Source organism: Micropterus dolomieu, linkage group LG23 (genome assembly GCF_021292245.1).
Source record: "Micropterus dolomieu isolate WLL.071019.BEF.003 ecotype Adirondacks linkage group LG23, ASM2129224v1, whole genome shotgun sequence".
Taxonomy (NCBI): domain Eukaryota; kingdom Metazoa; phylum Chordata; class Actinopteri; order Centrarchiformes; family Centrarchidae; genus Micropterus; species Micropterus dolomieu.
In genome coordinates this window covers 8,956,645-8,983,518 of record NC_060172.1, presented here as the reverse complement: position 1 = coordinate 8,983,518, position 26,874 = coordinate 8,956,645, and the positions used below count along the sequence as shown (strand labels likewise).

Here is a 26,874-nt window from a genome sequence, read left to right as displayed (position 1 = left end):
ACATTAATAAGCATAGATGCAAATGCGCCAGAGTTAGCCAGAAGACTATTTTTCATCGGTAGTCCCTGGACAGTTACATAGTCAACCTATAAAACTTAAAAAACAATTTTAAAACATCAATCTTTTAAAATGAAGTCATACATTATGAATGCATGCATTAATGCATAGTGCAATGCGATGTCTTGTCCGACCAACAGTCCAAAAACCAAAGATGTTCAATTTACAGCATTATAAAACAGATACAAGCAGCAAATCTTCACATTTAAGCAGCTAGATTGACTTAAATGATTGAGCAGTTATTGTTAAAGTTACAAGCTGCTGATCACTTATCAGTCCCAAGTGGTAAAGTTAAATGTGACAAAAAAAACATGTTCCAAGTTGCAGCAAAAAAGACATCATCCAGATCTGTCTTCTAATAGGATGCAGAGACACAACGTAATTTCTCTTACTGAATGTTCTTGTATGGGTCCAGTACGGACTTCGACAACATCCTGCCTGTTTTTATTACTTTGTTTTTGGCCTTCTACCACTGAACATGAAGCCTTTTGAAAATTCTAGGGAAGATAAAATTTGAAAACCCTCTTACACTGTGATGCAGACACGTACATTGTGTTTTAAAATATCTGATCACACGATACATGTGGTGCTACCAGTCTGTCTCTGTTGCGTGTAAAAACTACATTAAAACACAAAATAAGCCTATAGAGACCTGAGGTTACCGTGCAAATGTGTTTTACTTGTGTGTCTGAATACAAAGTAGGAATGCTTGGGAAACTGTCATTTTTTGCAGCAAGTTCATCCAGCACCCGTCCTGTCAAGTCTCCATCCTGTCTGTCTTCTTGGAACTGCCATGTACTTTCACTGTCCCACATCAGACAAACTGCCTTGGCTAGTGGATGATCTTAATGTACCTTGCTTTAAATCCTATTTATTGTTTTTATGTGTTATTTCAGCGAGGTAGTGACAGGGTTTGAATTCCAGGCCAGCAGACAGAATTTGAATGAAAAACCTGCGACATGACTCTTCTCTCAGCTCACTACAGCTCAGAAGTAACAGACTGGTTGTTCTGAGCGGGTGTGAATGTGTAGGACCGTATGAGGATGAAGCAGTGTTCAGTTCACGCTCAGTCAGCCTTCACCGGATAAAAATAGATTTTAAAAATGTTGAGATTGGCCTGTTTGAAGCCCAGAAACAGATCCTCTAGTGGACAGCTGTATTACAACTCTATAAACGCAACACTTTTGTTTTGGCCCCCATTCATTATTAGCTGAACTCAAAGATCTAAGACTTTATCTATGTGCACAAAAGGCCTATTTCTCTCAAATATTTTTCTGGACCCAGTGGCCTTTTATTGTAGCCAGACTAAGGCACACCTGTACAATACCCATGCTGTCTGATCAGCATCTTGTTATGCCACACCTGTGAGGTGGTTGGATTATCTTGGCAAAGGAGAAGTGCTCACTGACACAGATTTTGATTTGTGAACATTGTGAACAATATTTCACAATTTTCCATCTGGTCTCATTTGCATTTACAAAGGCAAAAGTCAAACAGTCAAGAAATTGTGAACAAAAGCCATGTGGTTGAAATGGTGTTCGATTATTGGTCATACAGTCGGATAACAAACCCCTCCAAATTTCTACCTGGATATCGTAAATCATGGAGCACCGTCAAGTTATGTTGGTGTTGGTCTGGAGCGCATATCAGCGGAGGGCTGCACGTATGAACGTCTTGTTAGGCAGCGGGTAGTAAATAAGGTGTTTCGACAAAGATGCTCTGCCATCAGGTGGTCTCGTCACAGATCATACCATAACTTGCACTTGCCGTACAAGTGGACCGGTGAAGTAAGTAGGCCACAACCAACCACAGCCAAGAATAAATACTACATATTATAATTATTATTATATAATTTGTACTTATTTGATGGCATTTATAGTTTCTTTTTCATATTCTCATTGTAATTTTTCTATTCTATATTTATGATCGTTAATACATTGTCAATAAATATTCTCTGTTGATCGACTACATTTAACTATACAATGGCTTTGCCTACTGGCCCTTAAAGAGGTGGTATTATGCTCATTTTCAGGTTCAAAATCTTATTTAGGGGTTGTACCAGAACAGGTTTACATGGCTTAATTTTCAAAAAACAAAATTTTTTTCATACTGCACATTGCTGCAGCTCCTCTTTTCACCCTGTGTTGAAGGCTTAGTTTTAGCTATGTAGTGATGCATCTTGTCTCTAAATGATCTTTGTTGGGAGTTGCACGTGCGCCGTTCCTAGTTAAGGACTACTAGCCAATCAGAAACGGTAAAGGCCGGGTCAGTGAGAAGCCGGTAAACACATTTTTGGTTCAGCTGTATATCAACAATCAATCAATCAATCAACATTTATTTGTATAGCACTTTACAGCAACCAATAGGTGTCCAAAGTGCTTTACATCAACCAAGAATAAACAACACAGCATTCAATAAAAGACAAGAAGAAAACACATGAAGCCTAGAAAACAGTAAGTCAGATAAGGTTGCCTAAAATCATCAGAAGAAGAGGGAAGTTGTTTTAAGTTTTGATTTAAAGTGAACAACATTCGTTATAGTGCGAATGTCAGGGGGAGCTTGATCCAGAGTTTTGGGCCAGCAACAGCGAAGACCTGATCGCCCCCACTGTTTGTACCTGGACCTCGGGACTTCTAAAGTCTGTAGGTCCAAAGACCGCAACAGCCGATTTTGCCCACCCAAAGTTAAAAGCTTGGACAAATACTCCGGGGCTAGCCCATTTAAGGCTTTGAAAACAAACAGTAAAATCTTAAAATCAATTCTAAAACGCACCGGAAGCCAGTGTAGTGTAAAAAGAACGGGAGTGATGTGTGCACTTCTAGATGTATTTGTTAAAAAGCAAGCAGCAGCATTTATCCAGCAGCAAGTATATCCCCTTACCAGCTTAGCAACATGGACTAGAGCAAGAGTTTCAGAGTGGTGAGTTATTAATTTGTACCAAAAGTATCTTTCATCCATAAAGTTTTAACTGAGCTCTGTCTCTATATCACAGGAACAACTTTATGTTCACTGACTGCCTGGAGGGTAGCTAGTGTTTGGAAGGGAGAGGAGAGGTGTGTGCTGCAGCTCACTGTTTTTCCACTGTTTTTTTAAGGGTGTGTCGGAGTAGCCGTTGGCGAGCATTATATGACGTGCTTTTTGCTTTCATCCCTGTGACGTCACAGGGATGAAAGTGAAAGGACAGCCTAAGTGAAAGGACAGCCTTCAGAACAGAGTTTTCTGCGGGAGATGGGAAACTCCCTTTGGGGTGGACTTTGGGCTTTTTCACTTTGCAAACCTGTTACATGCACAAAAAAGTATATAACTCAATAAAGGAGAGGGGAAAAAGCCAAAAAACTATACCACCTCTTTTAAAAACAACAAAATGAAAACTTTCTGCCAGACAGACATGGCTGCTGATTGATCCTTCTTGCACATTAACACTGATCAAGCGTAATAGTCTAATTATTTTTTTGTTTTTATAAAGAGACGCAAAAACAAACACAGTGCCCATGTTATTCCTGCAGTTTTTGGTGTGTAGACGAACCACTCACTCCTTTGTCTTGACTCAATATTCATTCGAGCCAGTTATAAAATATGCTACACACCTTTTAGAGCATGCGTTGGCTAGGGAACACTGGGTCTTAGCTAGTTGTCAGGGGAAAAATCGTCTCTCACACAGAAGCCGGCGAGTCGTTCGCCACCGACACATCACTACTAGCTTTACTGTTAGTTGTTCACACTCTGTGTATTTTGTGTGAAACAAAGTATGTAGTTCACCATCGCTACTGTTATGCCTTATATATTTTACATCCTTCATTTGATGATGTTATTGTTAAGCTATCAAATCAGTGTTGATGTGGGCCATGTTGTAGAAAGGTTTGCTGTCTCCTCAACTCGGCAGCGACGCCATGTCAGTAAAAAAGTCCCATCTCTGTCTGTCTCTTTCTGTCCTCCTCATCCCTCTCTACCCCCATACTAACTTCCTGCGGTCGGCTCAGAGGCTGACAGAGAGTCACACCCACCCCACCCTTTTTATTCCTGGAACTCCACAGTGAGACCCCCTTCTCTGGGGGGGGGAGCCACACACACACACACACACACACACACACACACACACACACACACACACACACACACACACACTCACTCTCACTCTCACTCTTGTCACTATTCATTTACACACACACAACATGAGCATATACACCCACACAGTCTCTCACTATCACTACTCATTAGTGCTGCTCTCTCCACACGCTCACAACTCCTGACCCCTTCACTGTACTCCTTCCCCTTGACTGCCTTGTCTGCCAGCAGATGTGGATCAAGTAGGATTTGCAAAAGATTTTCAGTGTTTGCTTCATTGTGTTCTGAGTGGTAGAATGGGTGTGGTTTGTATGCTGAAGCACAACTCCGGGAAGTTCAGACAGCTTAAAATTTCAATTTAGTGCGTTTATTGCTGTGATTTACTGCTTACATGGCTCTGCCTGAACTCCACCTAGCTGGAGCTCCAGATTAGGCGAAAACACACACTTAAGAATTATTTGCAAATCCTATTCGATTCAGGTCCGGCTGCAGCACTTTTCTCTTCCAATTCAAAATATTCTGGATACAAGACTGAACTGTGCTAAAACAAGCAGGTTTTCAGATATTCTGTTTCAACAACTCTGAAATTGTTGCTTCATATGAAAACTAGAATTTGTGTGAGATTAGGTTGTTGCTCATTCCCAAGAGGGCAGCAAATACAGAAAGTTAGAGATTTAATATAATAACTAAACTCAGGATTGATATTTGAATGGACTAATTTTTATATGACATAAAACATGAAGAAGGTTATAACTTTTTAAATGATCAAAAATATTTTCTGTGAATATCAATCACTACCCCGGTAGGTTTGGTGACTTTAAAAAGTTGGTTGTTTACTCATTAAAGGCCTGGTTACTGTACTGAAATGAATCTGCCTTCTGATGTATGGACTACTGGCAGGGCTAGCTGGTGAAATACTGCAGCATAGGAGCTAACCTCTAACATGCTAGCCATTTGGGAACATGCTAGCACTAGTCAGTCACAATGGCTTTCAGAGCTTCTTTCTATTTTCTGTCAACTCTGCCATTTACTCGTCAGTGGCATTGTCCTCAGGATTGTTGGCTACTTCTATTCATTCAATAAAGAGGTAAAAAAAAAATAGTTCTCCAAGCTAATACACTTGCTAACTGTCAGCTGTTTGAAGTTCGTCGCTAAAGGGAAAATAAGCTCAGGCAGTTTCTTTTTTGTCTTTTCTTATTTATTTTTTTTTTTTACAATATGTATTTGTAACAGTGACTCCTGTGTCTGTAAACCATTCCTCTTTTGGGAAACAGCTCATACTCTGACAGAGGAGATTAAAAAAAACTGTATGGTGACACACAGCTAATAAGCTACGATAGCTTCCTCCAGTTCTTCGTCCCATCAAAGGTCAGCACTGTCACAGCGGCTTGCTATTGGTCTTGGGTGCAAACTTCAACCAAGAGTTATATTTGAAGGAATGTGTTCGACTTAAAGCCGTTGGTGGAGGGTTGCTTTGCTGTCCGCAGCCTTCAGCTGTTTCAAGTAGACAAAAACAAATCCTCCCTCCTCTAGACTGACACTCACCTAAAAATGTCAACAGTTGTGCTTTCACAAAAAAAGTGTTTTCAATTGCAAAAGTCTCCCTATAGACTTCTCCAGTCATGAGAGAAAATGTCGGAGACAGAACGTGATTTGGTTTAGGAAAGTGAGTTGAGTGAGCACCTCTTCCATCTTGTGAGTTCATTCATTCAGGATTGTTTGATTGTTCGGGGGGATTGTTTTTATTCATGCTACCTCCTGCAGAGCCGAATAGACAGGTTCAACATGAAAGACAGGTAAGAGATAACCAATCACAGAAAACAATATGCGATAAACGAGGCCATCAGAAGAGTCTAAAAAAACATCACACTGGAACAAACCCCTAAAAAAAAAAACTAAAGGACTAAAGGCCAAAAAACAACAGGTTGTAAAATATGGACACACATTTTCACAAGTTAAAATTCAGCATGTTTAAATGACATCATTTCCACTCACTTTTCTTAGTTTTTCTGTGCGCATGATGCTATTTCTTAGAATTTACACTTCTTGAACATTTTCCACTCATATGGTTTTAATTTACATGTAGTTAAATTTGTAATGGGAGGTTAGCATCAGTTCCTGTTTCCTCTTATTTCATCATCTTAGCTCTGTACACAACTACACAGGATTTTTGTCCTTTTAGTATTTTTTGTCCTCCTTACTTCATCCATCTTCTAGCTACAGTGCATTGTCTTACTTTTCCTGCTTTTTAAAAATCCGACTGTTTCACTTTGATTTCATCCTGTGTTATTGTTGAATGTTGCTGCAAAACCCGATGTTACACTCAATGTTTTAGCTTGGATAAAAATTAAACTCTGTGGTAGCGTTGATTGAAATAACTGGATGTGGCACATGCCCTGTTTTTCCTTTTGTATAAAATAAATTAATTGTCCAAAGTCCCATGAAATAAAGAGATAGAAAGTAAAGTACAAGATACTTTCAAATGTTTTAGAGAGGTTGTTTGGTGTAATTTCAGACTGGGGCTGTGTATTGGTTGCCGGGTGGGGGGAAGGTGTGACATCAAGCTGCCTTTACCTTTGTTTAGAGACATAGAGGGGGCTCTGTCCCATCACAATGGGACTGAGAGGCCAGTGTGTGTTGTCTGTGCATACGTGTGTGTGCGTGGGTTAGCTGCTTGCTGCCACACCCAGTCTGATTGGCTGAAGCCACACCTTACTGTGGAATCCACTGTAGCTGGGTCACATGTCGGCATGCAGTCCCTGATATAACAAAACACAGCAACCCCCCCCCCCCCCCCCCCCCCCCCCCCCAAAAAAAATATTATTAAAAACACTTGTTAGTGGTTTGTGATTGTTTTGGTGATTATGTCTCATTTAGGCTGACATGGATTTTTCTTAATGGCTTCACTCGGCACTGAATTTGGGATGAAGAAAGACTGAAAATTAGCTCTGTGGCAAAGTTTATTTTCAATTCTTGAATCCCAGATACTGTTAATCTTATGTAGACAAATGTTTTTAAAATGTCATGTTTGAAGTATTGACTCTATGCTGTAGAAGAAAATGTAAAACTCAGATTTTCAGTATTTTAAGATATTGTTCATAAATGAACAGCTGTGTGAAAGTGAAACAGTAGAAATCTACTGAAAGAACCCGTGACAGACATTTTAATACCGTGACTGATTACTACCACTCCTTTATATTATTATTATTATCTTGAAAACGTTCCCTTTGAACACTTAGCGGCGATGCATCATGTGCCCTAAAATACTCCCATCCATTGTTTTCTATGTTTGTCGTCTTGATACTCCATTGTCCATGTTTCAAGCTCTGTGTGTCAACACTGTGTACATCCCCGCTGTACCTTTGCTACTTATTCCTTCTGTATGATGTACCGATGCATTGTTATTGTTTGGTAACACACACAAATGGAAAGTACAGTAAGTACATTTCCTGTAGTACTGTACTGAATACAGCGTCGACCTGCTTTACTTGAGGACCGTTAGATTTCCTTTTAACCCATTACATTTTAAACTAAATATTATAATACTTATTCTCTGCTACATCTATGGATGCAGTTACTTTGCAGATTATAGATGTCACAGGCAAAAATAAAGACAAGCTTACAAGAGTGATGTATTGCTGTACGTTGATCTACCCAACTGTGTATAGAAGTTAGACCCACCTAGACCAGTTACAACATTAAAATTCTGCCTACAGTTCAACACATGTATAATTTCACAGTCTAAGACAAACAACTAAAAGGTTTACCTCAGTGGTACTGTTCATTTAGATTATTTAAATACATTGTTTGGGTGGTACTGTTTAGTCCTGTTTAATTCCTAGAGGTTATTATAACACCCCTCATCCTTACAGTAGATGGTGGACTCTACTGTATAAAGCACTACATTTGCCATGGCAAGCAGTGGGTTGTACAGCAAGGTCGCTACTGCAGACAGGAAGTTGAGAACTAGTTTATGTATTATAGTGTCTATTTGCGCTGTGAGAAAGAGAAAAAGGTTTGAAGTCAATTCAGCACCACTTCCTGTTTTAAAGCCGGCTCACATAGGATAACGTGATCAATACTAAGCCATGCTGGATATTCCTTTCCATCAGTGTGATTGTCCTTTAGAGGTACAGCAGAGATGCTCACAAGTCTAACTCAAGTCTCTTATGTTGTAATGAGCGTTTTATGAACATACAGCTAAAGTCGCAACTTCAAATCCCCATCTGTGGTGTACAGGTTCAGCAACGCAACTACCTTCAGGAGACCCAACAAGATGTCTCCCCTTTTTTAAGTCAGGTCAGTTTCACATTTAAAGCCTCTTGACTTAAAGAACTACAGCCCAAGTGTGGGAAGTCAGATTTCTTTTTAAAACCACAACTTTAAAAAATTCTGCTGAAATGTCAGCTGTAACCACATTTACATCAGCAACAACTGAGCTCAAAGGGGAAGACGAAAAAGAAAGAATTGAAAGGGAAGTAATCTTCTATTTTTTTTTTTACAACTTCCACTATTGTAGATCAAACTGGTCATGACCCAGCAGTGGGTCGCAGGGTGGAGACAAGTGGAACAATAAAAGCTGTATCAGTCTGTGTACAGAGAAAACGATATTGATATATAAATCAGATTTCATATCTTGTGGTTTAAATTAATGGTCTTGCTGCTTTTGAAGTAAATATGGTTGGAAGCCTGAAATTACAACATGATGAAACTAATTCTTGAGCTTTAATTGACCTTGATCTGTTCATTAATCAAGTAATAGACAGCAATTTTGATCATTTATTAATAATTGAAGCCATTTTTCAAGCACAAATGCCAAACATCCTGTGCTTTCAGCTTCTCCAATGTGAGAATTTGCCGCTTAGTTCTGTTTTATATCAATATTAACTGAACATATTTTAGTCTTGGACTATTTGTTGGTTAGAAATTTGAAAAAATCACCTTGGACTCAAAGAACTTGTGACAAACATTTTAAATCTTTTTGACATTTTATAAACTAAAAGAGTAATCACCATTAAAATATTGTTTGCTCAATTAACACAGCCTCACTGTTATATTTCCCTTTCCAATATTATGTTATTCTACTATACTGTTCAATGGAAGAAGTCTGAAAGTTTAACTAACCCTTTTATAAAAAGTTAAATTCATTAGCTTCACTAGCACAGGGGGTGAAACCTTTTAAATGTAAATGCTCTGTACTTGTATAGCGCCTTTCTAGTCTTTTTGACCACTCATAGCACTTTTTACACTACATCTGCATTCACCATTCACACACATTCATACACTGGCGGAACAGCCGCAATTCGGGGTTCAGTATCTTGCCCAAGGACACTTCGACATGCAACCTGGGGAAGCCGGGATTAAACCGCCAACCATCCGACTAATGGCCAATCCGCTCTACCTCCTGAGCCCTTTACACTTTATTGGTACTGACTGAAAGGTGTCCATAGTACAGAATATTGAAACCTGTCAATTGGAGAAAGCTTGCTCAGATTCAAACTCTTCTTTACTTACATCTTTTTAATTTTAGATTTTTAGACAAAGTCATGCATTCGACACCATTTGACATTCGAGAACTTTACTGTGTTTAGTTGAAGGTACTGGCAAAATAATATTTTTTTTGTTATTGGCACTGGGTTTTGTACATATTGCCAGAATCAACACATTTGATAACAGAAATGATAACCGACGCTACACCTCACTAAATATTTTGGATTCAGAAGAAACCTAAACCTTTAACATAAGTTGTATTTTAGTTTTATTTGTAGTTTATTTGAGCATATCTCAGATAGAGTTAATACACATCTGAGAGAGGAAGAGAAGAAAATGGAGACAGAAAAAAAGGGGTGTGCATTATTAGAAGTGTGTTCGCTGAGTCCCTCTGCCTCGACACTCCCCACACCTCTCTCGCTCTCTCTCGCTCTCTCTCTCTCTCTTTCTGTGTGTGTGTTGCTCGCTCGGCTTCCAGAAAAGGGTGTGTCCGCCTGCCTGCTGCTGAAAGGGAGGGAGGGGTCAGTTCACGGCTACTCCTCCCTGCTCTATCTCTCTCTCCCCTGTGTTTCTCTGTTATTTCTCTTTCGCTCTCATTCTCTCACTGGCAGCCTCAGGATTAGGCCTTTGTCTCTCTGCCTCCTCTGTCTCTCTCATTGCCATTTTAATTTTCTATCTTTTTTAAACAGAGTGGTGGTCTCTGTGTGTGTGTGTGTGTGTGTGTGTGTGTGTGTGTGTGTGTTTTTACCTCCCCCTTCTGGCAGATTTTTGAGAAGGGGTTTTCTTTAGCCAGCTTTTAGAGCAGAGGTAATGCTTGTTGTCATTTTTTCCCTCCAAACTCTAGCATGCCATTTCCTGTCTTGCTTCCTCTCCTACCTGTCTTCCTCCCCCTCTTCCCTGCCTTCTTATCTATTCTCCTCCATTCTTCACATTTTTCTGTTGCTTCCTTCTTCCCCCATCTGCCCACTTTACTCCTCATTCCTTCTTCAAATCCTTTAACAAATCCTCTCCTTTCACCCTCTCCCCCTGGCCTGGAAGTTTTGGCATCCCCTTCCCCCCTTCCTCAACTACCCCCTTATCACCTCCTCCCCTCCCTTCCTCAGATACCTTCTTCTCCTTCCCTACCTTCTACTCTTCTTCCTCTACTTGTCAGAGACCCCTCTTTACACCACTCATCTTCTGTCTCTTCTCCTCTTCAGTGCCAGTCGACTCCTAAGCAGAAGAAGAGTGCCATCGGCGCCCAGAAGAAGCAGAGGAGCCCGGCCAAGCAGAGCGCCCTGACCCCACAACAACAACCGCCGCCCTCGTCATCACCACAGCCGCCCGCAGCCCGGGAAGAGGAGGAGAAGGAGGAGGAGCCGGCGACCGGGCCTCGGCTGCTGCAGGAGGAGGAGGAGGAGGAAGCAGGGGAAGAAGAGCGAGAGGAAGTGGCGACACCGTCTGTGAAGAAGAAGGAGGAAGAGGAGGAGGAGGAGGAGGGCGAGATAGACATGCCCTCCATACAGATCAAACCAGAGCCAGAGGAGATGGAGTGCACGGTGAGGTGGGGGGGGGATCGATGTGATTTTGTTGATTGATAAGAAGTAGGTTAGGGATCTGTGGGTGAACAAGCAGTAAAAACTGAAGGACTGGTGGATGGATGAGAGTCAGGTGGGTGTGTGCAGGTGTGGCTTGCATCACTCCCAATCAGACGTGTTTGTTCACGTCGAGTTCCCACATGCAAGATCCTAGTCAGTCAGACAAAGATTTTATTTTAATGCCAATACTTACCTTGGCATCAGGAAGCTGAACAAATGAGTCAGAGATAAAATGAGTATTCATTTGTAAAATGATTCAACCTTCACCACCTAGATCTGATAGATTTGTTTAGATTTCATCTTTTGGTTTTCATATATATCTAAGAATGAACAGCAAACATGGCAGCCAAATGTAAATCAGAGCCACGGCCTCCATTTCATTCGAATATTCATTCATGCAATCCTCTGTAGATTAGGCAGAGGCAATTTTAAAGGGGGAGTTCTGGTTCATTATAACCTGGGTCTTATTTTCATAGTTTTGGCCATCATTCTTTTATATAATGATAATAATAGTGTTCTCACCAATTTAATTGCTGAGATTTGGGAACATGGGAAGAGCGCTGAAGGGTAAATGCAAGAAACAGGAGTGGTCAGACAATCAGACAAGGTGTAAACAAACAGGGTAGCCAGAGGCATTTGGAAGAGAAAGCAATGTTGTGTAATTATTACCCAAATTGTCTGTTTTAAACTTCCGTCACAGTTTCTTTACTGACTTCCTGTTTCACTGTTGGTTTACCGTACTTGCAGTACTTATAGTTATGTACACACAGTTTTCTGGTGTAAAGCTGGACCATCACCAACATTTCAGGTGTGCTTAGTGTCAATTCAAGCTTAAGTTGAGATAATTTTATATTTGCTTGTTTACAACCTGTTTGACTATCTGACTGCTTGTGTCTTGTGTCATGGTACCCGATACGACGGACAAAACTACTTTATCGGATTGTGTAGACAGAAAAACATATACAAGGCGCTGCCTTGGTGGTCATGTGTTGTTTCAAGTACCAGGGAGATGGTGAAAGACAGTACAGGAAGTCCAGTTTGAGTGCCCTTAAACTCTGCACAGTGGTTTATAATACTTTGATTAAGACTTTTACAACTGTAAGTATGGTGTTCACGTTACAATGTGCACAGGTAGTTTATTTGAAATGATGTCATGCTCGGTGATGTCACTTTGCATTGCGTTAAATGTTGAGCCAAATTCACCTTTGTTGCTTTTTTTTTGTGTTTGCACCCCTGCTGTGACATTGCAATGGCCCCATTCAAATGAAAGAGGAGGTATCCCCATACAGTGCCTGTCTGACCGCAGCCCAACTTGGTTCCGTCACTGTTGTGTGTTCATGCTTTTATAACGCAAGTTTTTAAACGAATAGAGTTACTGCACATTTTTCGAGGTTACCCTACAGTGTAGTCTCATATCATAAATTCTACTCTTTTCAAGATATACTCAAACGTGATTGTTGAAGTAATTTGTGGCATTAAAATTTCATTAGGTGACCAAATATAGAAAAAAATCCCATAGTTTTGCATCTCTTTACCTGCTTCATAACACTCATTATTCAGTGTAAACATGTCAGTGACTACTTTTGGATATCTATCCTGAGCAAATATGTTTGTACAAGGGCTGATATAGTTCTGCGGTTTGGTAGCATTGTGTGTTCTTTGTGAATGACAACTCCCAGGTGACAGGTGACTTGTGACAGAAGTCTGTTATGACAACTGTGAGTTTCTATATCCCTGTGTCATACATGGAGTTTGCAAGTATTATTAATTTCAGTTACTGCTAAAAAACAACTTTTTTTGGCAGAACCTCAGGATTCAGTTAACCAAACAAACTGAAATGTTAATCAGTTGTTTCACACCTTTTCTGTTTTCAAAATTAAATGGAAATAGTTTTTTGAAAATCCTGCTGACAGACAGTAGAACAGGGCAAAAGCATTTTTCAAATCCTTTAGAAAAAACACACGAGTGGCTCCGACATTTTGACTTTGAATAGATGTTGATTTGACCGCTTGCTCCAAAATATTCAAAACCTTTCATTTTGTGAAATTGGACTTTACCTATGAGTGATACCAACTCAAAACTATTTCTAAGCCATTCTCCTTGAACTTTGTCCGACTGTCATATTTTGAGGGAGCTTTGCTTAAAAGGTGCCCTCAAAGATGGGCGATTTGTGATAATTCATCCCACTGAAAAACCAGTGACATCACTTGAGTCATTTGGGATTATTCCGAATAATCACCACACATTTAGTAAGAATTAGCAGGAATTTTATTTTGGAAAATTATATTAAATAGAGGAAGGTTTCTATGAAGACAGGGGATGCATGGCAGAGCACAGTATGAGGGATGCATTAATGATAAAAGGAGGTCTGTAAAAAGATGGAGAAGGAAGTGCAAAAACAAAACTGTTGGAGGAGTGACTGGTGAGGTAAAGGGGTGTTAGGTGGGAAGGATCAACGGGGTGATTGGATGTTATTTTTATGAGGAACAGGAGGAGTGTGGTGATGGCTGTGATGAAGGTCAGGAGCATCAGATGCTTTAGTTTCCTTGAAATGTACAAACGTGGTAATGTATGATAATGTATGTTCTTTTGGTGAAGCAGTTTTCTTTGTTCAGCTATGGTGACTATCACAACACGTGCTAATTACCCAAATCATCATAATCTTCTTCTTCTTCGGCGGCTGCTTATTCCAAAGCAAACCAGAATCATAAAAAAACATTACTTCCTGTGCTGAGATTTGTTCCCCTGGAAATGACCTACCTCGCATTGAGAAAGAAAAGCTTTCTGTTAATTAGTCAATGATTTTTTTTAATCTAACTAATGAATGGTTTAGTCTATAAAATGTCAGAAGATAATTAAAAATGCCTGCCACAGATTTATCCAGAGCACCAGGATGACCAATGTCCAACAAACATTTGAAATTCTAAAGAAATTCAATATCTGAGAGAGGAAATTGGCAAATTTTACAGATTTGAAAAGCTAAAACTTGATAAATATACTATTAATTTTTTTATATTGTAGCGATGGTGATGATGCAGCAGGCCTTTGAGAAAAGGTTCAGCAGTTTCCAGACCAGTAGGAAATCTCTGGACAGGCAAAGTGAATGAGAAACACCCTCATTGTTCTCTGTAACTGCTGCTGTTGGAGAGCCTTTGAGCTAAGCATTTAACTGCCTTATAACTCAGGGGGCCCTATCTTACACCTGGAGCAAAGTGTCACTGCTAGTTTCCGACCGACACAGTTGTCATTTTCAATTAAGAGACTAAATTCAACCCCTTTGCGCGTTCCACCTTACTGTGGACCCAGATTATGCACCGTTTATCTAGCAAAAGTGGAGCTGGACATGCTTTAAATGCGTGTGCGCCATGCACTTTTCTCCATGTGTGATTGATTTTTAAATATGGCCCAGAGTCTCCAATAGCAGTGAATGAAGGAATGGTGTGAACTGTGTGACTGTGAATCGAGGCAGCTCCAAGGAAAAAAGCTTGTGTGTTCTGCCAGGGTTCTCTGGATATATATATATTCTCTGATGAGTCCTTTTTGCTCTGTTGACGAGACGTCGTGAAAGGGAGGGAGTAGGAAGTGCAGGTTACCCTGATGGTGCCCCGGTAATGATAGATTGATGGATAGAAAAGAGATATAAAGTCGTGTACACGAAAAAACACTTAATAGCTCTCACAGCGTGTTGACATTTACGGTTTTGCATTTCGAGCAGCAAAGTTGACCTTTTGTTTGTTTTAATCCTGAGTGACTTTCAGGGACAGTATCAAGAGAACAAACTTCATGAAATAAATAGTGAGTAGGTCAGAGGTCACAGCAGCTCCAAAGCGCCCTGACAAGAGACTGTGTGAATCATTTTGAGGAGAAAAGCTCCTCTTGAATCCAAGCTCCAGCTAGGGTTACGCAGCATGTCGCCTCAATGACCCAGCGGATTCATTTCTTTCTGCTATTTTGGTCTGCTAATAAATTAAGCTAAGCTGAGCGACATCTTTTTTCCTTATTATTTACACAGAACCGGAGAGTCTCATGGAGCATGGGAGTGCCCGTATCTTTCAGGCAACTCCTCTATTATTTATTTATTTATTTATTTATCTTTTGCACAGGACCTTTCATTATCTCAGATAAATCCCTATGTCATTTACCAGTGTTAGTCAACCTCATATATAGTGCATATGTCTGTCCTGTCTGTTGGTTAGTCTGGTAAGTGTTCCTCCTTCTACACACTGTTTGGCAGATGTTGTCATGATTTTCCAGATTTCACATGTTCTTTACCTGTACAGCTGCATTTTGGACTCTGATCTGCAAATTTCTGGAGCTGTTTTAGTTGTCTTATGTTTCTTTGAAAACTGAAACCTCAGAGTGCCCACAAATTCCCAGATTTTAACTACACCAGATTCTGATTACACTGTTTGGAATTTAAATTCTCTGCCAGTAGGTAGGTAAGATTATTTCGTCTACCTCTTCCCTTCCAAAAGGCCACATTATTTTGGTTACCTGGACGACCTCGTGGCTACACGGTCACAGCTCATATTTACGAGTGTTTGTCTGCCAGCTTGATGTAGTTCCCCATCCTCATTAGGGACACAATGACAATTGGTGGCTTGACTTTGTGAAGGCTAATTAAATATAATTATAAGTAATAAATACTATGTTTGCACATAGCCCTGGTCGAGCTTGCAGGTTAACACCGCAGGCATGTTGCTACACCTCTGACATTTCTAGCTTTAGTGTTAAGTTGATAGGCAGGTCCACGTACCTGTTATAATTGGAGACAGAAGAGGATATTGAATAAAGGGCGTGAGCAGTGATGATAACGTGAGGCCTGTCGGAGTCACGCCACAGTAGCCATTAGCCCAGCCAACATACTGAGGAAGGACGGATGGGTGTTGCAGCTGCAGGGAAGGACGGGTGAGGTATGAAGAGAGGAAGCTGTAGGAATGTAGAAAAGCAGAGAGGGAAAAGAAGATAGGGAGAGAAAGAGAAACGAATTGGCGACAGGAGACAGATGAAGAAACAGTGCCGATGGAGAGAGGAGAGATAGGAGGGAAGGTAGAGTGGTTGAGGTGGAGAGGGTGTGGATGGTCAGATAAGCAAAGGCTGCACTGCAGGATTATGATTGCCATCCATTTCGCCTCCTCTGTTGCCTTCAATGTTTTTTTGTTGCTTCTCATGCTGTTGTTGTCACTGTTGGCTATGTACTGCCAGCAGCAAGGAGATGCACACTGAGACAAGCTGTTCTCTTTAGTTTTTATTAGGAAATCTAACAATGCTAACAGGCCTTTTTTAGAGAAACTACTAGAAGTAGAGAGATGTTTTTTGTTTGTGACTAAAACATTTCTATAAAAGTTAAGGTTTTGAGTATATCAGGTTTTTGGGAGATGGGTTTAGGAAGACCTACCGAGAAACCTAGATAGGCGGAAATCATTATGAAGGCTCTCAGGGTAAAAATGAAGAATATATTTTGGTTCAGTGATTACACATTTTCTCTCCCCAGAAGCTGCAATACCGGTGGGGTTTTGGTCAGAGGTTTCAACTCTTCACTGTACCTACAGTAATGAGAGATCCAACACACAAAATGTTCTCGGATGGTGTCCGAGTCATGTCAAATGCTTGTCTGCGGCTGGCTCGCTGCCTGTCAAATTGAATGACAAGACCATTTCATAATTATAGTGAGGAAGACCACATTCTCGGTCAGTTAGCTGGACGTTCAATGAAGGCATGGCGACACTGGAGTGTGTTTATTGTTCTGTTGCTTTGATTGAAATTGCCTTGACATGCTGGGCAATGTTTGTGGCATCATTGGACCCACAGTCCTAGAAATCCCATAAAATTACACAGTTATCCCAACTGCAGACTGCAGACTTAGATTTGCATTTGTGATGGTATGTGAGAATGTGGAATAAGCAGGACTGTGTGGGGGTGGTATATTGAGAGAGGAGATGGGAGGTAAAGTTAAGGGGGAAGTCCCATACAAGACAGGAAACCAGCTGCTCTTTATCCTCAGTGATATTCTTAAACTAAAGAACCTAATGAGATGTAGAAAAACCATACGGATGGCATCTGTGCACCTTCCAATGTGGTTTTAAGTCAGAATTTAGCAACATCATGTTGAAATTGTGCTCCCAGGTTACATGATCAGGTCAAGTTAACTTTGTTTAGATACGAGGCAAGTGACAATCTGGACCGACACAGAGCGAGCTGCGTAGAGAAAAGAAGAGAAAACCAGACAGGCAGATCAAGGTCAAGACAAACTTACCAAAAAGAAGACGATGGAGGTTTTGGTGTTTCGGAATGTCTCACAGGTAGTGAGTCAGCTGATGTTCCTCTGTTGTTTTTGTTTTGTGATGACCACATATAGGAAACAGACTCAAAGTTGCATCACACCTGCACAGACTGCCAAATGTCATGATACATTACTGTTCTGAATTCATTATATTTTCATGAAAATGACCAACATGCTTTTCTGAGCAGTTAATAAATCTGCACTCACTACTCACACCAGTTACTCACACTAAGAAGCCAATTACATTTCGCCTCTTGTTCTATGATGGCTGGATTTGTATTTTTTTTTGTTAGAGATGGGCGGATGATACCAAAGCTCCAAACCTTGTTTTACTCTTGTGAAGCAAACTGTTTCAATATATTAAGGTTGTGTTAAATAAAGTAAATTATGTGACTGATGAGTTTAAATGTCACTGGTGTTTCAGAAACAGCTTCAGTCAGTTTTGCAGTGTGATTAGCACATTAGTGGGATAAGAAATAAGGAGAATAATTGATTAATACCAAGTAAGAATGTAATTAAAATAGCTGTGTGGCTAGTGCTGCTGTATGTTTTATAAGCCACCAGATGTTCTGGCTGTGTTTGAAGCTAGTATTAGTATCCTGTGTGGAGTTCCCCTAGACTCAGTATTTGGGCCTCTTTTACTTATCATTAACATGCTTCTATTGGCAAAATTTGCCAAACACTAAAATTATAATCACCTAGCTCTGTCACCAAGTGACAACAGCCCCACCGATTCTTACCAAATCTGCATGTTCACTTTTTTTGAAAACAAAAACAGAGAGAACTCCTATCAAAATTATGAGTTTTTTTCTCATTCTCAAGTCTTACATACATACGATACATGAGCCATTCTGTGTCTCAAAAGTCTTCTGAATTTCAGCATAATGCTTCAGGTATTAACTTATTGATTATCTCAGCTTGTGTATTTAGATCTCCATTAGTACTGTAACAGTAGCTACTCTTCGTCCTCATTCATTGATCATTTATTTAGCTGAATAGAAAAACTGATAATGTACAGAAAGAGTGACATCAAACTGAAGCATTGGTTGTCAAGAGTGTGACAATAGAGTGGTGCCTGCCGAGACTGACCTAGAATTCGACCCCGTAAGAGTCAAATTGTCCACCTGCTGATAGAAAATAAGTAGCTCCTGATTGGCTGTTTTTTTAAAAGCACCTTTACATTTCAGAGAAAAGGCCAAATTATGTCAGTGTGTTCACATTAAGGCTCTGTGGGTTTGGGGAGATGGGGGGAAGGGTCTGGTAGAGCCCTATGTGTGTGTTGTGGCATGGTTTGGGTTAGTAAAGGGTGGGGGCTGGGTGGAGTAGTATTGCGTAAGGGATCATTAAGCAGAGGGTGTGTGTGTGTGTGTGTGTGTGTGCTGACCACACCTCTGTGGTTGCCTCGAACAGAGGGGAGTGGTGTTTCCTGTCCAAAGATAAAGTCTCTAGGAAGCAGATCCTCCTGGTATTCGCTCCACTGGGAACGCCTCACATCTTACGTTGAATGTCATGAAGTGATGAAGGACAAAACACATTCAAGAGTTATAGCACAAACATTAAATCAAGAAGAAATACAGATATCAAGACACAAAGAAGCAGAGAGAGCTCATCCAAATAACATTTATTCATTTAGCTGACGCTTTTATCCAAATGCGACTTACAGTTGCTAATTATGTCAGAGGTCACACACCTCTCGAGCAACTAGGGGTTAAATGTCTTGCTCAGGGACACGTTGGTGTCTCACAGTGGATTCGAACCCGGATCTCTCACATCAAAGGCAGGCGTCTTATCCACTGCCCCATCACCACCCCAAATCTTAATTTAAATGCCACATTTAAACACAAAATAATTAATCAGAAGAAGTTGATGGCCTCTGTGCACGCCCCTCTAAATATGAAACATTGTGGCCTGCGACTGCTCCGATTGCACGCCCTTCCTCGCTGATGATTGGCTCTTGGTCTGTGTGACCAACAGATGTAATCTGCTGGTGGTCACACAACAATCCTCATTTGTCCAGATCTTGGTATTTCTTTTCTATTTGCTTCCAAACGGGGGACAATTTAAAGGACGTAAAACAAACATCAAGATGTATGCTGGTTGAATTGTTAATAAGAGTCTCATTGTTCAGTGTCTGGGAACGCTGTCAAGATATGTGTAGCCCACAATTCACTCTGTAGTGAACTCAGTAGGCCTGCAACAAATGATTATACTGCTTACTATTTTCGCAATTTATCATTTGGTCTGTAAAATATCAAATGGTGATGTCTTTAAATACTGTATCCTGTCTTGTCCGACCATCACTCTTAAATATATTCAGTTTATTATCTTATAATATTGAACAAGTGGAATCCTCAGGTTCTTGGCTGATTTTCTGCCGGCTTTCTAGTGTGCCTGCTGTACATGTACATTCACAGACAACTCTGGACACATGGAGTGCAATAACAACTCCCACAAGGATGAGAGCGCTGCAGTATATACGTGTTGTGGACAGAGTGCAGGAAGCATGAGACCCCGCTGAAGTCTTCAGAAGTGACAGAATGTCAGCTGACAATCTTATTTTATTTTTTTTTTAAAAGAAGAAGAAAAAAACGTCATTTTTGCTGACTTGCAGATAAAATTTTGCAGAATGCTTCCTCTTTTTTTCAACATCACACATACACTTTTTCCCACAACACACACACACGCCTTTATCTCATCTCGTCTCTTTTTCCCGCCGTCGTTCTTCTACTACTTTCTCTTTTCAAACTTTCACACTTGACTCTCTCTCTCTCTCTCTCTCTCTCTCTCTCTCTCTCTCTCTCTCTCTCTCTCTCTCTCTCTCTCTCTCTTTCTCTCTCTCTCTCTCTCTCTCTCTCTCGCCTTAATAGGATATGTCGAGGGAGGCTCTGCTTCCGCTCGCCCCGTCACCATAGCAACGGCGGCTCTGGCGGGAGTTGCCGAAAAGACTGTGTAGCCTGACCCCTCCCCCCCTCCCTTCTTTTCCTCCTCCACCTTTCTAGACCAGCCTCACTCTCTCTCTCTCTCTCTCTATCTCTCTCTCTCTTTCTGACTCGCTGCTTCAGCCAAAGGCGAACACACACACACAAACACACACAGAATACCTGCCAGCACAGCACAGTGAATACCCCTCTCTCTCTCTCTCTCCCCCTCTATCTGTCATATACACACAAATACACACAATGAGGCCCTCTGTGTGTGTGTGTGTGTGTGTGTGTGTGTGTGTGTGTGTGTGTGTGTGTGTCACACTGATGTATGCACATAAACAAGTCAGTTGTCCTCCAGCAAAGAGGAGCACTCATGCACAAAGACAGGCCACAACACATACGCACATACTACACACATGTACACACACACACACACACACACTATATTGCTCCCCATGTGTTTGTGTGTGAGAACATCAGCCATGAGAGGTTAGAGGCCCATTTGCTGTGCTTTTGCCAGGAGGGCTTTGCTAGCATGTGTGTTAGTCAGTGTATGTGTGTCCGAGGAAATTGTGTATGTGGATCTGTGGTTGAGCATTCAGTCCATTCAAAGGACAGCACATTCACAATTTTGGGCTGCAGAGAGAGAGAGAGAGAGAGAGAGAGAGAGAGAGAGAGAGAGAGAGAGAGGAATGCAGTGCAGATATTGGACTGATGCAGTTCCCTCTGCTGGTGCAAGATGATGATGTCATTGTTGGCAGCCCACTTCCTCCAGAGTGGAACTTCCAGGAAGTAAAAGCAGCAGCTCTGATTTGGACAGGAAGCAGGTACGACTGGTGTGTGTGTGTGTGTGTGTGTGTATGTGTGTGTGTGTGTATTTATTTTTATTCAGAACTGATGTGAGTAACGCGTAGTTCATTTCGTCTCAGCTGATGTTTGACGTTGTTGTCTGTAGTGTATTGAACTCACACAGACCTCGCAGCAGATTATTCCAACATGCATATATTAAAGTGTCTTCAAGTGTCTGTTGATGGATCTGAAACAGAAATATTAATTTGCTGACACTACAGATGGAAAAAGTGCAATCTTCTGCTGTGCACAATTTTCACTTGCACCCCTGCTTCCCTTCCTTTCTCATTGCCATTAAACTGCAAAAGTCTCCATGTTGACAGGTAATCTAGCCTATTCAGCTCTAAAACTAGGAGGTTATTAAACTAAGTGGAAAAAGATCTGCCAGTGTGGTGAGATAAATTCACCTGCTTCCAACACAAACAGACTGTTTTTGAGTTGAGCCGCGGTGTCAAGGGTGCAGACACTGTCTACAATGAGCATTGCTGGTGTTGAAAGTTTCTCTGAGCAAAGATGTTTGTGGTTTTCCCTTTATAAAGGTGTTGATTTTGAAATAATGGCCGGATCAACAGACTTGTCTGAAGCGCTGGTTTCTGTTTCTATTGTCGTGAACAGATGAGTTTATCTGTCTCCACCCTCGTCAGTATCTGTCAGGAGGGAGGCTTTTGAAGTTAAGACACAAATGGTGTAATTAAAATTTTTTAATTTTTGTATTTACTTTACTCAGAATGCACCATGAATCATTCCAAGGCTTTTTTCTTAGTCCCTAAAAAAACCTTTTAATTTGGCAGTGATGATGTTTTCTTCACCTTTAGCGTGTGACATGATCTGTGAGCAACCTGAAAAGAAGGCATGCTTTGAGTACAGGAGAACTGCCCAGAGGAATTTCTACGGACAGCATTGACGCGAGTGATTCTGAGGCGTCAACTGAGAAGTGAAGTAACGAGCCATGAGCTTCGTTGAACTGTTGACCTTGTGAGGCTCGCTCTCTTCACCTCCACATTCTGTACGGTTCAGGCTTCTGTCAGAACATTTTAAACAAGTCCAGTTTAGCCCAGCTATGTTAACCACTTCTTTGGAAGCGAAACCAAAAGATAAACAGTGATAGTAAACTCATATGTTTGTTGCAGACCTCCGTGCTCTATACTCTCACCAGTAAATCTTTTTAGCCCAGTTTGTTGAAAAAGAGATGTTTTCTTTTGTCACCTGTAACTTACTAAATGCTGTGTTTTGTCTTATATAATTCTGTCATGTATACATGTTTTTAAATTTGTTCAACTATCTTTGTTCTTCTCGGTGTTTACAGGAAGGACATTTGGTGTTCTTTTGTAGTATTGTTGGCTAAAGCACCAATACATTGGCAAGTTCATTACATATTAATGGAACTCTTTATTGATGCTTTATTAAAAACAACAGTTCAATTAAGGTCTACTGTAATCACGTACAGGGTTAGCATTAATTACAAGATGACTATACATAATGTGGTTTTCTGCTGATGCATAATTAGACATCCAGACCCTACACCTACGCCTATTTCCTACTCAGACTGTGTTATATTTTGATTAACCTCAACCAAAATGCTGAAATATGTCATGTCTAATGAGGGTGCATGAAGATGGATTCTTTTAATTGGGGAAAGTTCACATTCGTGTGCAATGAACTGCACAGCTGTAATTTGAGTTTGCTTTAAGGTTAGAGCGGGGCCTGTACTGTGTGGGCGTTTGGGACGAACAAGTTACTAAGCACCCAGGAAATCAACACTGGCAACTCTTATTAGGTAACATTAGGCTGAGAGTGAGTGTTAGCACTGGCTAACAGACACTGCGAGCTGTGCTGGGATCAGCCTGCTAACAGGTGGGTGAACCAGAGAGAGAGAGATAGAAAGGAATTGACTGTAGGGTGGGGGTAGTAAGTTTTTCAGTGGGTGGGTGGGGCTGTAAGGGGTGGAGCTGCATTATGTGTGTGTGTGTGTGTGTGTGTGTGTGTTTGCTGGGCGGGGCTGCATGCTTCGTGGTTAATATCTCCCGCAGCTGTTGTTTTTGCTCTGTCTTTATTATATCGTCCACATCTGCCTTCACATTTCACCTTCTCAGACACACTGACAGAGGGCATTATTAAATACAGTATATGCACATACAGATGCAGCCCCCAAATATCTTAATTATGTAGTGTTAATCACAGATGACATTGACTTATACACACTCCCAGCAAATGAATACCAAAGGTGCCGCTCCCTTCATCTCTTTTCCACCCTCTCATCCTTCTCTTCTCTTTACCTCCCGCCGTATCCTTGTCTTCACCTCTAAAATATACAGACAGTTACCGTATTGTTTGGCTCACCTCGGGACCTATTGATTTCTTCCTGTAGAAAAAATAGTGACATAGACTGAAAGCTTCGGGCTTCGGTGGAAGTCAGTTTTTTACTTCCTTTCTTTACTGTTGTACAGCGGTGATGTTGGGTTGTTTTTTCTTTTACCACACATGATTATATTTTCGACCAAAGGCCAGTACAGGTGCAACAAGGGTAGTGTTACCAAGCCTATTGTAAGTCCCTTCTGACTCCATCTGGGCAGTAACTTTTTGGCCCTTTTCCACCAAATACCCAGGAACTAAAAGTCAGTCTTGCATGTAGCTATTTGCATTTTTGTTGCATCTGAAATACTGTGAGGATAAAGGCTATTAAAGTGATAATGCCACATTTAAAGTGATAATGCCACCTTTTTACAATATAGACAACAACACATTGTCATTTGGATGACTGTGATGTTTGAATGGATGTTGGAAAGGAAATTTGCAAGAATTAAAAGGCTAGTTGTAGTGGAGAGAATCTGATGAGTGGTTTTTGTTTAGCTATTGTTCAACTTTAGTGCATTACATGAATTAAGCAAATAAAATAGGCCTGCCACATGACTTTCTTTACACACTTTACACTCGATACACTGCCTCTTTACATTCTGAATGATGCTGTAGATGTGTAGCTGTGATTAAAGCTTGTGTTTGACCAGCAATTGAAGTTCAGCACAGCAGACTCTACGTAATGCTTCCAGTGCCATCAGAAAGTACTACCTCACCAGGAGAGACTTTTTGGGAGGCTAAATAGCCTGGTTACAGTGGTTTCTAGAGATAAAGTAAAAAATAGTCTATTTTTGAGTTATATCGCAGGAGTTTACACAAATGTGACTGCATAGTTTATTTATCATGACATTGGAGATGAACACTAACATAACAAAAAAGAATGACAAAGTCATTCAAGACACATCAAGCCAGCTAATATTATTTACTAGTCCAATAGCAAGAAGGCCAACTCAGCATCTGTCTTGCCTTTTATTTCGCCAACGAAAAGGCGAGACAGCTTCTTGATTGGCCTCTCTCGCTTTTTCTTTTCTTAGCTTCCTCCGTCAAAGTCAAAGTACCATCAAAATAATTTTGAAGCTGTTTATTTTTAAGTAATGTTGCATGAGGTTGCTTTGAATCTAGAGTTAAATGTGTCGGTCTATTTGACAAAGTCCTGACACACGTATTATCATCTCTTTAATATTAAGGGACACAGGCAAACTAACATTAACATTGTGTAACATCTTGAGTAACATTTTGAGTAACATTGTGCACACAACATCTTTTTTTCTACTAACTGAGGCTTGGATGCATTAGATATCTGCCACCTTACAAAAAAGTGAGAATATGACTTTAACTAGCGGCCTTTATTAAGGCAGACTTTAACATGGTATTGAAAGGCTGCCATATCAAGCGTTACTTATTAATCCTATGTTAAAATGGCACACTCACATTACAAGGAACTCAAACAGACTCGGTGACGCAGTGACCCGTGTCAGTCTGTGGCTGCTGTGCCTCTGATCCAGCCAAAAGGGGAGAAAACAGGAAGGATAAAATACAAAAAGCTGTATTTTGCTGTTATTATACATACTATACCATTTAAACAGCCTTCTATGGGCACATAAGGTTACTGTTAGCCGAGCTGTATTGCTAGTGTAAATCACTCTTTACTTTATCAGTAGGAGACCCAGTGTGAGTACCACACGATTAAAGTCCTCTGGACAGATTATGTCGTTCTCTCTGCCTGGCTTTTTCACCACTGCAGTCCCAGCTGCTACCCGCTTCCATTCAAGCTAGAGATCACATGAATTAACTGCAAGGCGACTGGGTGACCCATTTTATGGTGGAGCAGTCGATCTGAGAAATGCAGGGGGTAGAACAGAAGTACTCTGGCGAGCTCCACTGCAACACGCCTGGCTCAGAGAGGGGTTGTTCATGTTGCATTTAGACACGACGAGTTTATTGTTTTAAGGTGAATTGTGTTCCAGCCCTGACAGATTGTTGTGATTGTTTCAGACACAGTTATTTTATGGCCCTGTGCTGTTGTTATCTGACTCACAAACAATGCAAATGCATTTTACTTCAGGGCAAGTTAAAGGTTAGGATGTACTTTCAAGTGAAGTTCAGTTTTCTCGCCTTTGTGTTGAAACTGAGACAAGACAGAGGCAGATGGTCTGCGTGTTGATATTCGAATCAAGATTGGTGAGGAAGCATTGTCTAGCCATTGAACTGACAGTGCTGCATTGTAGTAAAATGAAGGTAACTAGCAATTTACTTAATAAAAACAACGTGTTTCTGAGGTTGTAACACCTTTTAATACTTAAAATTTGAATAATTTCTTCTTCTGGGCTCAAAACATCTCTTATGCTTACAATTTTAACCTTGAATCCTCTCAAACCTTGGCCTGCAGATTAATTGCCATTTAAATATCTTTCACATTAAGAACTTAAAAAGGCCTGTTTGCCGATGTGGGTTGGGCATAAAGCTGCTGGCTGAAGTGGTTTGTGTATACCTGGCAGAGAAGATGAGCTGTTATACATCCTCCTTTTTGAGCTAATAACTCCATATATCAGAAAGTTTCTCTCTTTCCATCTTCCCTCATTTTTTCATCCTCATTCTGTCTCTCAGATCACAGAGCTTGAGAGTCCAGCGAGGTTTCTCTTTTCTTTTTTTCTAGTGGAGTTCAGCTTCTCAGCCTCTTCTTTTGGGGATTTTGCAAAGAGTTGTGGGTTTAATCTGAGCAACCGTGAAAAGAGGAAAAGAGGAGAGGAGCGCGGGGGGGCTGTTGAAGAGAATGAAAGACATAGAAACACAAGAGTGAGTGGGTGGAATTGAAGCCGATGAGAGGGTGAGGTGGGAAGAAAACAAGGGTGTGGCTGATGTAACGAGCCAGAGATGGTGGAGGGGGGAGGTGGGGGGTGGGAGAGAAAGGTGAAAGAGGTGTGGTCAAGACTGAGTGAGATAGAAAATATCCGGTTTAGAGAGAAAGAGGTTTGGGTGAAGTGATGGAAAGATGAACAGAGTGGGAGAGGAAGGGAAGGGAGTTGGTGGTGGGTGGGGAACGAGTGGAAAACATGGAGTCAGCTGATAGTTCCCAGTTTCCATGGCAACGCTAGGCCTTTCCCACCCACTCTCTTTCACTCTCATCTCTTTCTCTCTCGTCACTACTTTCACACTTCATTTTTTTGGGGGGGGGCTGTGTCTACGATCATTTTATGGCCCCTCTTCCGTTTGGTTTCTGATCTCCCTTTTTCCCCCTCTCTCCTCCCTCGTCTCCTCTCTCGCTGGAAAGCCA

General features: G+C 40.9%; 1 protein-coding gene across 3 annotated transcripts in view; it reads left to right on the top strand.

Moving 5' to 3' along the window:
• Positions 1–26,874, top strand: part of klf8 (Kruppel-like factor 8) — a 67,716-nt gene that overhangs the window by 27,621 nt on the left and 13,221 nt on the right. For all 3 annotated transcript variants that reach the window (XM_046039012.1, XM_046039013.1, XM_046039011.1), the window contains one exon: positions 10,812–11,150. In XM_046039012.1, coding sequence (XP_045894968.1) covers positions 10,812–11,150 — 339 coding nt within the window. The remainder of the gene's footprint in view (positions 1–10,811; positions 11,151–26,874) is intronic.